The 13,661-nt window shown below is 36.8% G+C and overlaps 1 protein-coding gene across 1 annotated transcript; it reads right to left on the bottom strand.

The window, feature by feature from the left end:
* Positions 1 to 15: 15 nt before the first annotated feature.
* Positions 16 to 12,835, bottom strand: LOC116287940 (beta-hexosaminidase subunit beta). The gene is made up of 13 exons (XM_089040332.1): positions 12,388 to 12,835; positions 9,101 to 9,166; positions 8,329 to 8,375; positions 7,491 to 7,601; positions 6,692 to 6,793; positions 5,976 to 6,083; positions 5,362 to 5,435; positions 4,801 to 5,019; positions 3,978 to 4,191; positions 2,508 to 2,538; positions 2,264 to 2,354; positions 1,240 to 1,344; positions 16 to 923 (listed from the first exon to the last, which is right to left on the bottom strand). The coding sequence occupies exons 1-13, from the start codon at positions 12,788 to 12,790 to the stop codon at positions 851 to 853; spliced, it is 1,644 nt and encodes a 547-aa protein (XP_088896458.1). The 5' UTR covers positions 12,791 to 12,835; the 3' UTR covers positions 16 to 850.
* Positions 12,836 to 13,661: the final 826 nt, after the last annotated feature.

Genomic DNA, 13,661 nt, shown 5'->3' with positions numbered 1-13,661 from the left:
CCCATACTCAAGCTCAAGATTTACCTCTTCGATTTTTATTGATTTATTTTTTTATTCTAAACTTTACAAGTACAAGTACACTTTACAAAGATACAGAAATACATACATGATACAACATATAGTTAAAGGCATTATATTTTTTCTTTTCATTTTAGTTCAATGAGAAAGATTAATTCATTCGATAACACTTTGAGTGTCTCTTTACAGTAAAGGTTAATGTGTGGAAGCAAATCACTTTTTCTACCCTACAATAGTGCTTGCATTTTATTATCTTAACTTTTACAAGTCAAGATCATCCTTTCCGTCTTCAAGGGTATAAGAAAGAAACTTAAACACCAAGTTAAAACGTTTGTATACTTTTTACACTGTTTGATTTTCTTTCTTATTCATCTGTTGTGTTTAATACATCCACACACTCCCAACTAGTTACTGATAGTTATTATCCATCTTTCCATCTTTTCGTGATATTAGATCACAAAACATTTTTACCAAGTTGAGGTTGGACTCGATATACAATAATTATACACCTATGAGTTAGAACATCAAGTGTGGTATTAACTTGAAGCCATTTTATGAACAGCACTTGCAGGAAAAATAATTGACATTAATTTGATTGTGATTTTTCTTCCATTTCAGAACAATCTCATTCCCTTTAAAATAAGTCTCTTCGTTTAAGTTGTATTCACATATTCACGTCTTCACATGTGTGACTGTTAAACAAAGAAATGATGCTATAGGGTATGACACATGGTTTGAAATGGGAAAATATCACACCCTGTTATCTAGAGACTGGACTTTTGGTTGATCAACACTGAATATACTTCAGGATGGTTTTTCGATGGTATCGTATTTATTTTTCATCCACTGGCCACTCATGCCTGCAGTATTTGGATTGGACAGCATTTTCGGCTGGTATCCCTCTCCTGTAACAACAAATGATATACATATATCATTGTGGTGAAAAGTATTGCATCTTGACCTACTATATCAAAGCTTTGGTTGGATTTTCATTTGTTTAGCTACCAATCCAGAAATTCGAAATAGAAAGCTTTTTTAGCCTGCCATGGTAAAGGAGCATGGTAAAGGGGGTTATTCCAGTGAATTTCGCACGCCATTATATTATTAGCAGTGCATCCTTATTTTCAGCCTGCCAAACTTGAAATTTTCCTGTTATTTGGCTATTGGCAGGCCGCTACTTAGAGCCCTGCAATCGTCTACATGTAAGATCAATGGTGTTACCTCAGGTAACGGCATCGGTGCTCCCAAATCCTGTTAGTTGCATCAGCCAAGTCTGTAGTCGTTTTGCTACTCCACAACCGTTCTGCAACAGCAAGAGCACGGGGCCTAATAACAAAAATAAAATATTACCATCTACATACATTACTGTACATATGAAATGGAATATGGGATATCAAGGGTGCAGCGTTCAGTAATATAGCATGGTACTCAATGTAAGTTGAATACCAGTGGCAGACCTGGGGGAGTGGTGCAGGGGGTAAACATACAACTCAGATTGAGTTGAGTTGTGGTGTACCCTCTGTGGAAAAATATTGGATCCACTGCTGGATAGCACTTATATGTTTAGTCACATATACTTACCACGTTCTAGGCAGTATGTTGGTACCATCCACCCATTCACCCCACATACATCTAGTACCATTCAACTATAGTCACATATACCTACCATGTTCTAGGCAGTATGTTGGTACCATCCACCCATTCACCCCACATACATCCAGTACCATTCAACTATAGTCACATATACCCACCATGTTCTAGGCAGTATGTTGGTACCATTCACCCCACATACACCCAGTACCATTCAACTATAGTCACGTATACCTACCATGTTCTTGGCAGGTACCATCCACCCATTCACCCCACATACACCCAGTACCATTCAACTATAGTCATATATACCTACCATGTCCTAGGCAGTATGTTGGTACCATCCACCCATTCACCCCACATACACCCAGTACCATTCAACTATAGTCACATATACCTACCATGTTCTAGGCAGTAGTTGTTATCAATTACCCATTCACCCCACATACACCCAGTACCATTCAACTATAGTCATATATACCTACCATGTTCTAGGTAGTATGTTGGTACCATCCACCCATTCACCCCACATACAACCAGTACCATTCAACTATAGTCATATATACCTACCATGTTCTAGGTAGTATGTTGGTACCATCCACCCATTCACCCCACATACATCTAGTACCATTCAACTATAGTCACATATACCCACCATGTTCTTGGCAGTATGTTGGTACCATCCACCCATTCACCCCACATACATCCAGTGCCACCCATAATGAGCTCCTTTTGTGCTTCACTTCCTGTTTACCATAGAAAAAGAAAATATCTCATTAAATGCACTTTTTTCTTGCAAAGATGAAACTTTCCACAGGAAGCCCAAGGCTATTTTAAACCACCTGACCTTAATGCTTGAGATGTGTAAGACATGGGAAAGATAAAATATATATATGTACCTGAGAAATTAGTTGGCTCACATTGATAATACTGAAATAGAGGAAAAGACAACTATTTGTAATATTATTAGTAAATTAATGATATAAACTATTGTTAAAAGTCACAATGTTCCTCGTAAATCAGGGATTAAAGAATAAAACCAATTTATTTTCATCACAGTAGGTAATAAAATGGTTTTAACCACGATTGAGAATATATATATCTATCTCCTATTAGCATATACCAACTTGTGTACTTCCTAAGAATGCGCGCGCTCATTGGTTAATTGGAGATGAATGTTGTACGATATTCACCTCTGAATCTCGGAATATTGAGTTGGCAACAAAATGGCATCTGCCGGCAATCGTTTTGCTACAATTTCCAATGAGGAAATTGAAAAAATGAAAGTAAATGCCATTCCTATCAATTTTACTAAAAAGGCAACGAAGTATGGCCTAAATAGTTTGCTAAAAGTTTTGCTTGAATTTGTCACACAAACTAAAAGTTTCTGTTTGTTTGTTTTTATTGAATTATTGTATATAAAAATAAGTTACTCTGTACACAAGTTGATATATGCTAAAACAATTATTTGCTCGAAGACTCGCATTTCGGTAAATATTCCCCGATATTCACTTCGCCTTCGTTGAATAATAATTATTACAGTGACAAAATCGAATTAAAGTTCCTGCTTGAACACACAGCAGACTGTTAATGCAATTCACTTGAGGCATCAAGTGATATGCAAATATACACTAGTTCACGGACGGATGATCGGTTGTCAAGCAAAGCCAATGCGTAACTAAGGAGCGTTTTTCTACTTTTCCGATCAAAATCATGAAAATTAAATACTAAACATTCATATTTAAACTAAAAGAGGCTGTTTGCTGGTATTTTTGTTTGGTTTAGGCTATTTTTAAAAAATATCCCAAAAAGTCACTTAGGCCATTTTCATTTTCATCCCTTCAATTATTGCTAACATATGGGAAAACAGGAAAACCCAGAGAAAAAACCTAGCAGCAAGGACTCCTGAGAAAGTTGACAACAAATTTAACTCGCTCATAATATATAAAATGAATCCAGGAATTAAGGTTTCGCACCACCAGGTGACAGTGCAGCCATGTTAGATGACAGGAACAATGCAATCATTTTACATAAGAAAGAATTCAATAAGCCTGAAGCGAGATGACGTTTTACCCCCGTCTCTATACCATAATAGTTTTTAAAATTCTTTCATATTAAAATTTTTGATTCCTTAGAGAATACAGGAACAATAGTCATAATTAAAGAACAAAAGCAGTGTGAAAAGGATTATGGTCTAGAGACGGCGGTAAAATGTCATCTCGCTTCAGGCTTATTCCCAAAAGCAAAGGGAATTTATTGTTTTCATCTAACCACAGGTAGCCCAAACTGTATTATGAGCAGTGGCTACATGTTGGTTCAAAACCTCCATAGCAATGAAAACAGTGGCAATCAGATACTCAGGCATTTACCTTGTTCCAGTCAAGTCCGTAGCTGATGTAATTCAGGTACCAACAAGATGAGAGGATCGTCTTCAGTCCAAGTCCAGTCACCTTGGCCAGCTCGTCCGGCCAGCCTCCCTTCCAGACATTCACGACGGTATCAGGCAGTACTTTGACATTATTGTCAACCACTTCTTGCCAGATGATATATTGTTTCTTAAGTCCTCCGATAATGTTTAATAACCTTGAAGAAAGAAAAAAAGTTAAGTGAAGCTTACAAAGCAAACACAGATGCACGCTGAAAAATGAAAAAAAATATCTGTATGCTAGCTATTAGCTATTATGATGTTCGAGGGTGACACTCAATGGATGGTTCCTGAAAATATCCATACCCCACCATGGAGGTAATGGGGACTTCCCAGGGGGGGGGGGGGGGGGGGGAAGCCAGAGGCAAAAACGAAATTACCAGGTTTATATGCAAGGGGGCCCGAATTTAGAATTTCCTCCCTCATTGGTGGGGTGCAGAATATTTTTTTCGGACCACACAAAGTGAATAGATCAAGTTTGGGTTTGTCCCTTGATTCAAACGTAAAAGTCAAATGTTGAATCATTGCGATTTTCAATATCATGAGAACTCAGACATTTGCTGTGAACATGGTTTTTTAGCTGCAGACAATCAAAAATAATCAGCTGCCTACAATTCTGACTGGTAGTGGTGAATAATGTCTGATTTCCCAGACATTCTCATTTCTTCAATTGCTTGTTAGATTGGTTTGCGGAATGAGAAAATCTGTCAAAAATAATGGAGTTTTGTGACTCTGAAGAAATGTTTTCTTGAAACTGTAAATCTTACTTTTGTTCATAGTACTGTTCAAGAAGGGAGTAGTTTGATCCCATGCCGTGTGCCTGCATCCATTTAGTTATATTGGGGTTACTCTTCCAGCAGTCAAAGGATACTTCATCGCCACCAAGGTGCAAGTATGTGTCTGGGTAACGTGCAGCTATCTCACCAAAGAATTGCTTGAGGAAGTCATAGTTGGAGTCGATGGTAGGGTCGATTGGACCAAGACCTCTGGATGGAGAAATGAAAACTATAATCTATACAAACCTTTTAATTTTGTTGTTTTAAAATGGAAAAAAAATGAATATCAATACTGAGGGGGAAAATAAGGATGGAAAGTCCAGGTATGACAAACTGAGACCCAAGAGGGGAGAGGCGGTACCCAACAAAAGAAAGTGTATGTGAAGGGCTTCTTGTAGTGATAGTATAGACTAGGATTTGCATCCATCGTGTGATGGTAACCATGACACAAGGAACAACGATAAGGTCTGTGTCCTCTGGGAAACCATGTGATGGTTATTCTTCTTGATGCAGAGCAACAATGCAAATGGCCCACTGTTGATATATTCTTACCCATTAGGCTTTCCTTGCTTATCACAGCATTTAGTAAGCAGGTTTTCAATGCTTCTCCAAGAAAAGGTATGCCCCTAGTAAAATGGCAATGAAAGTAATTAACTAAACTGGCAAAAGTGGCGAAAGTTTTTTTGTCATGCTTAGTGCTTAAATACTACAGGGCGTAACCAAGGGATTGCATTGGGTGCACACACGTGCACCTCTCCACAAAAGTCAAAGGTCCGCCGACTCATTCTTTTTTTTGCCTTTTGCAAATTGGTTCTGACTCTCCCTTTTTTGTTGGTTATGCAAATGCTTGGAATGTTATACCTCTTCTCAAGATGACTGTTAATAGTTTGTTCTATTTCCATTTCCTGTGCACCCACCCCGCAAGACCCCTGGTTACGGCCCTGTACTGTGACAGGCATCTTAGTGGCAATAGTAACCCAATAGTATTCAGATACTCTCTTGAGAGAAGTTGAAAGTGATTGGCTATTGTGCAGCAATTTCAAGATATAACAATGTTTTACTCAAGGGTTACTGATCGTTTCACAAGTACGACTGCCTTTTTTCCAAACGTTTCATTAAACAAAAATGACTTTTTCACACAAATTCAAGACAACCTAGTACCTTACCGGTGTATCGAATTCAGGGATGACTCGAATTCCTCTCAGCCTGGCGTACTCTATCACATTTTTAACAACATCCTCAGAGTAGATATGTGTCTTGTTGTTGTATGATCCCTAAAAATAGTAAAAGAACCATGGTTTGGTAAACAGAAATAGAAAAACCTTAAAATCAAATCAAGGTTTCGAAAATACAGCTTTTCTAAGATTGGATGCACAATGTTTTATAATTTTAGACCACGTGTCATTCTCTAGATTAATATTATTATCAGGTTTGTAATGTCAAGACTAAAGCTTTTCCAAAAGAAATATTTCTGAATTCTAATATACACCTAATTGAAAAAACGTTGTCAGGTTCAAAAAAAGGTTATATCATCAAAGCTAAGACCGAAGGGGAGCATGGGAAGACAAGTAATCATGCTAATTTCATGCGTATTGCAGTTTTCCCTTCCTGTGCACATTTTATGCAACATGGCTTTGGCATGCTGTTAATCTAGGTTGACCGACTTTGCTCTACTGTGCATTTTTACATGTCTATACTGCAAATATAATACACATTTTGGAGTACCCAAAATCCTTTTCGGTCTTAGCTTCAATGATATGACCTTCACAAACCTGACTATGTTTTTTCAATTAGGTGTATCCATGAAACAATATCCTTATTTCAGTCATCTTTCCTTCAGGAATATATGTGAAGAAGGGAGTCAGGGAGAAAAGTTGTTTACCTGTCCACTTAGTGTAGGGAAAGTTTTACTGACGAAAGGGAAGGATTGGTCATCCACGACATGCCAGTGAAAGACATTAAACTTGCCATATGACATAGCATCCTGTTTACAACGAGATAAAGGAGAATGAAGTTAGTAGATGTACAGTGGGTATACAATGGACCTCCCTACCTACATATCATGCAGATCTTTATTCAGGAATAAGAATAAATAACCCTCATCACAGGAAAAAAAATAGATTCCCAAATTGGGAATTTGTTGGGAATTTCCTTGAATTCCCAACGAATTCCCATCCAATTCCCAGAGAGAACAAAATTGGGAACATGGCACCAATTCCCAATGTTAGTTTGTTGGGAATTTTGTTTTTCTATTGGGTATTAGAAGGAAATTCCCAACAATAAATCCCAACGTTGGTGTTCGAATTGGGAATTCAAGGAAATTCCCAACAATTGCCAATTTGTTGGGAATCCGTTTTTTTTCTCCTGTGTCAGGAATAAGAATAAATAATCCACCCTCATGGCTAGGGAGAGAGAACGACAAATTAATTATGCTCAATTCACACCTGTGATTTAATTCATCATCCAATCAAACAAGAAACCTTAGGCTCAAACCAAACATTGACCACTAGGCGGGGGTAGGGGGATGAGGGTAGGGTGGGGGGGGGGGGGGGGGGGGGGTTGGAATGAGGCCTGAAGGTTGTGCCCTACAGTAACTTAATATTGGGTGAGTATCGGACATTGATTCTTCCTCCTTCTTATTAAACAGTCATTGATTTATTTATATGGTTTATTCTCCTTACCAGGAATTTTAGGATGATGGACGGTTTGAGATAATGCCGAGAAGTGTCAATCATAAACCCACGATGATGGAAGCGAGGATAGTCGACAATCTTATTTTCTTCAGCATAGTACTGTTTTGAAAAACCAACATAAATGTGTTATTATTGAGAGTCCAATACTACTGTAAATGCTATACTGGTTTCAAAGCTTTAACATTTTGAGGGTTTCATCTGCGGCATTCATTCTGGGGTAGCATTTATTTGAGGGCGGTGCTTATTAGTAATAGTGTGGTCTCAAGTGTGGTGCTTATTTGAGGGCGGCATTTAATTTGGGTGGTGGCTAAACAAGCAAATACATATATGTTATTTACCAGCCAGGAGGTCCGGATAGGGAAAAACTGTGCCCAAGGTCTTGAATAAACAGACCAAGGGTGTTAAGCTGAGGTCCGTTTTCAAAACCGAGGGCACAGTTTTTCCCTAACTGGACCAACTATAGGACGGTAAATAACTTATTATTTTTTTTCCCATATTTTTTTTTACTTGTTTTAGTAATCGTTTTGTTTAGTGTTGTTTAGCGGCAAAGGATACCGGACTGCGAGCGTGGGCAGATACGTACTGACAAAATACCGCCCGCTCAAACAGCCAATCAGAATGCACGATTTTTTAGGACACTGGACTGGAAAAATACAGAAATTTATGTACATATTTCCCAGCGAGGTCGGAAATTAATTTTTCCGAATTTAATTTTGCCCGGAATAACCTCGTTCCCAAGCACTATAACTTATCTATATTTCTATATCTTCATGTATTTCATAAGTGCTACGCGTTCCACATATTCTCATCTTTGCTACATATTTACCAGATCATTTTCGTCTTGATAAACAACCTGACTAAATGTCTCTAGACCTGGAAAACAAAATAAAATGAAATGAAATAGAAAAAACAGATCTCAGACAAACAAAGGAAAATTGGTAACATCCCAAACTACAACTGTCATTCAAGCTGTCATTATCTAATCTCAAGTACCTTTTTTTTATTTGAGATTTTTCTATAGGCTGGTGTGGCACAATAGCACATAGGGTCCCCTTCTAGATAGGTGCATTGCACTAATTTTCTACCCCTTAAAATTCAAGGCCCATACCAATCCCACAATCAACCCATTATAAGAAATTATTAGTAAAGGCCCAACACTGAGGGTGGTCATTGCCAAGGTTCACAGATCTGGAACCCTAAAAGATACGGCATCGGAGCATGCTGCCTTTTTTGCACTTAGGTCTCACTCAACCTCAATGAGTGTACTATCATATATGCAACCCTGGATAGACCAGTTTCTAATTCCAAATTACCGCTGTGTTCCTTGATTACAGACTCATTTGCACAGGGTTAGCCTCGTATCAGTGTTTAAATATTCACAAATACCAACAGTAAAGTAAAGAATGCACAACTTCAACAATACAAACACTTTGAAACTCGATGGACCTTGATTGGAACACGTGAATATTCTGCACAAACTCGTGGCTAACCCTATGCAAATGAGTTTGTAATCAAGAAACACAGCGGTAATTTGGAATTCGAAACGGGTCTATTCCCTGCTTTAAGGAAACACTTAATAAAGCTCTATTTCAACTCACCTCTGAGCGCTCCCCATACTTCGTATGCATAAAGTGTTGATTGAGGTGCGCTTATTGTCAAGGTATCTGAAAATGATAAACCAATGAGTTATTCAGAAAAACACAATACAAAATAAAAGGAAAACATACTTTACTCTTAACAGATGATGCAGGTTTAAAAAGTGATTGCAATCTCCCAAGTGCTTTTATTGACAAATATCAGAGCATTGCCCATAGAATAATTATCTGTGAGAAAATCACCTTGAGCCCATGACTCTAGGAATAGTAATCTCGATGCTCTAGCGCGCAACTGCGCTACAAGATCAAATTGGAGGTGGTAACGGTCAGTAAGTCGCAGGTCATCATGACTGGCCAAATTAGATTTAGCTTGGTAAATACCTAGTCTCTAGCTTAACAAATAATCTTTAAATTATTACTATTATTAAGTCGTTAATAAGAATAACTTACATGACTCATCTGACTGAAGCGTCTGTGCTTTATAATCCTTCATGGCAGTAATTCTTAAGCTAGTAATTTGCAGTTTTCTTTTATCTCTTCTTTTAACTTTGTGATCAGGAAATGTTAACTTTAAGTATCTATCTACTGCTTTCTCTAAGACATCTGATTCTTTTCCAGTAATCCGAAACTTAAACTGACCAGGAATTAATGAGAATTTGACTTTTTTAGGTGATTGATACTGAGGTTTAGGGAAAACAGAACCCTTAACGTAATTTGTAACTTTAAGCTCTTCTGGGAACCATCCATTGTCGTAACCATTAAGAGGATCGCAATTGGATAAACCTATGGCAACTAAAATCAAAACTATCATTTTTATGAACATTTCTTTTAACATGGCACCAGAAATGTGAAAGTAAAAAAACTTTTAAAAATGACCAAAATTAAGTAACCAAAATTAAGAATAATAATTATCAAGGAAAAAAGAAAATTTTGTTAAACAATTTGAACCACTGAGATGTAAAATTACTATTTATATGCACAATAATGATTTTGTCAAAAATTAATGTCAGAAACAGTTAAAAATTATTTGTCAAAGCTACTTATGATTTTAAGGCTTGGATTGACTTGTGTTATCTGTTGTTCATCTATAGTGTCAGATTTGATCACATGAATTTAGAAAGTCAATAAAAATGATCTATAAGAAATTTCCATTGGGACCTTGTTTAGAAGAAGGTCTTGCAAATTCCATTCCAAAAATTTTAAGATCATTAAATGTTTACAATTTGACCTGTTGATCTGTGTTAACACCAGCTATAATTGTTTAAAAAACATTACTTGTCATACCTATAAACCTTTTCTTCTATATATATAAATATTCAACAGGTAACTTATTTTCATAGAAGTTTCTATTTTTATTTATTCATTTCATAATAGAAATTCCTATAAATATAGAAACTCTTGATCCAGTAATTGTAACATGTTTACATGCATTTTCCAAAAATACGACTACAGAAACTTTCCCAGATTATTCTGATATTATTAATCTTTCCAGTGGCGGATCCAGGACTTTAACTGGGGGGGTTCATTTTTGCAAATCTCGGCACAACAATAACGTTCTCTTGCATCATCATTTTTCCCATGAGGCACATCACTGGCCTAGGGGCACTCCTGATAAGGATAATCTATCTATACCAGTCCCATTTCATATTAAATTTCATGAGTTAGTACCATACCTTTATTTATTTATTTAAAAAATATATAAAAAATCCAAGGTTTTAGCCAGTGGGGGGGTTCATTTGCACCCAATGAACCCCCCCTAAATCCGCCACAGCTTTCATTGAAATTCTCAAGTTATTCTTTACCGTATAAGCATTCTAAATGAAAAATATTATCTGATGGAAATAACACAAAAGCATAGTTTTCCTACTTCTAACTTATAAATTAATTAATTAAGAGTAAAAGATGGTGATTATGGGTGATTATACAGGTGATCGTATATAAATAAATATATATACATGTATATGATTATAGAAAATCCTGCACACTGATTGGTTGAGAACTTTAGACTATTTCTGAATAATTAATTACAGGGCCAGGCCTTATGAAGGGTGGATAGCTTTATCTTATGCATAAATCCTTATCCCGTGGATAAGTTGATGCTGTTACCCAATAAATTTGTCCACTGGTTAAGATTTTATCTGTCAGATAACACTACCCACCCTTAGTACAACTGGGCCCAGGTAAATATAGAATTGTGCACACACTGTTCATTGATGCATGCTGCTTTCAAAATACAAAATAAATATTTCCTTAAGAAATAAACCAGTGTTGCCTATATTTTCTTTCAAATAATTAGATGTAATGATAACAAACAATTATTCACCTCAGGCTCTGTGATTATTGGCAAATATTTGCCTAAGTACTCAAAGACTCACGCCTCAGTAAATATTCACTGTTATCACTGAGCCTGAGCTAATGATTGTTAAATACTGCACTTGCAAGGAATATATTAAAGTAATATAGACTACAAGGAATTTTTACTAAAATATTCGATATTTGATCCTATGGAAAGCTGAGATATTCAACTAAATACAAGTCCAAATACAACCTAGTCTTTTATACAGCTGCTAATAATGTCGTCACGGACTGCTTACTCTGATCCCCTAAGTAACTTAAGCTGAGGTACAGAGGTTTGAGCTACTTAGAGTGAGCAGTGCAACACTAATAGCAGCTGCATAGGAGACTAAGTAAAACTTAGTACAAAATGGTCATGATAATAGTGTGCGTGTATGCATGGGGGGGGGGGGGGGGGTGAAAAAGGAGAAGGGGACAGACGTATGATCGCGTGAGTGGGTGCTATATCGGAACACTGAAATGGCTTCCCATTGCTTTTGACCTTTATCTAATAAGTTTGAGGAACAGTTACATATAATAAGGTATGGTTACAGTGAAGAGGCTAGGGATCGAAGGTGAGGTAACCGGATTAACACTACTGCAAAACCTCCATACGAGTTCTTGAAAAATAATAACTTGTCCAAAAAAGACACAAAATTGTACCAAATCTCAAATGTTTTCTCTTAAACATTTAGTAATCCTATCTATAAATGAGTTTCTTATTTTTTCCAGTTTAATCGTGCAAATTGCAAACCCACCAAAGACTCCCCCTCCCACTAATAAATACAGCAAAAACAAATTTTAAGAGCATTGATTCAAACTACTCATCATCCCTAAGCAACTACTCATTTAACTTAATAGTGTAGTATTTAAAGTCAATCAACAAGATAGAATATAATTGGAGTAGAAAGAACCCCATCAAGTACAAAGAAATATAAAAGTTTTACAACACTTACAAGATTCATCTGACTCCAGACTCATAGGTTTATAGTCGTCCACAACATTTATCTCCAAACCAGTTATTTGCGCGAGCTTGTCATCTTTTTTAGTAACTCCAAAGTCCGGGAATGTCAGATTCATGTACCTCTTGACCGCTGCAGTCAAAACATCACTGGTCTTGCCCTTGATAGAAAAACTAAAAGAGTTAGGTAGAAGAGAGAATTTCACTCCAGTTTGGGTCTGTCCTTGTGGTTTCGGCCAAATTGAGCCTTTAACGTAGTCATCTGCAAGAATTTGCTGCTTTCCGCCGAATCTTTGTAAGTCCAACGGGTCTGAGAGTGAAGGTTTGGTTGAATTTGATGGTAAAGCAAGGCAAAAAAGGCCAAAAATGACCAACAAAGTATTGAAAAGTTCAGCCATGTTTGACAAATCAAACTGTCTCGCTTTGTGCAGTAGCTCGTGTAAGTCATGTGATGCCGGAAGGACAAAGACAGGATACTAGTAGTAACGCAACGCAAGCCGGGATTAGTAACGCGAAGCGGCGGCCCATATAAAAGGACTAAAAACTCGTCAGATTGGCTCCAAATCCCGTACAGAGACAAAAAAAAGCTAGTACACCTTTTGCTGTTCATTAACCGCAAAGGAATATTCATTAAAGCGAAGAAGCATTGTCATTAGAGCGAACAGGCATACAATAAGGCGAACGGAGTCTCAATAGTGCGATGGAACGTCCATTAAGAAATTTAGCATTGAATTTGACAATCATGAATATGTTTGCGTGGGTTCATTAGCGTTTTCAGACTTTCATTAGCGTTTTGGTGCAGACAATAAAATACAACACACTTTCAATACAACGTTTTGGACATTTATTTACGCAATACAATATAAGTATATTGTGCTTTTACGATTGTAGATTTTCAAAAACAAAAAAGTGAATTTATCCTTGAATGTGTTCTCTATTTAAACATCTTGGACGATATGTTTACATGTGGTTGTACCATTTTATGCATTTCTGTGGATCTTCATAGGCCCTCAAAAGACGCTAGTCTGACTCATTTGGAAGTTGGTTTAATTGTTGAACCAATAGCAATATCCAAAAGAGGGATTAAAAAACTCAGAACTGACTGATATTTATACCTAACGGCGCTTTGTTTGTATGAAATCATATTCACGCGGGCTTGTAAAAAAAATGAAAAGACAGTTAAAATCCTAAAATTCCTAGTGGAAAATATAGTTATATTGTATTGCGTGAATAAATGTCCAAAACGCTGTATTGAATGTGTGTTGTGGT

Source organism: Actinia tenebrosa, unplaced genomic scaffold, assembly GCF_029948245.1.
Source record: "Actinia tenebrosa isolate PJP-AT-01 unplaced genomic scaffold, QUT_ActTen_1.0 PGA_scaffold7__59_contigs__length_16204524, whole genome shotgun sequence".
In the NCBI taxonomy this organism is placed as follows: domain Eukaryota; kingdom Metazoa; phylum Cnidaria; class Anthozoa; order Actiniaria; family Actiniidae; genus Actinia; species Actinia tenebrosa.
Note: the sequence above shows the minus strand (reverse complement) of the source record. Positions and strands in the feature narration are given on the sequence as shown.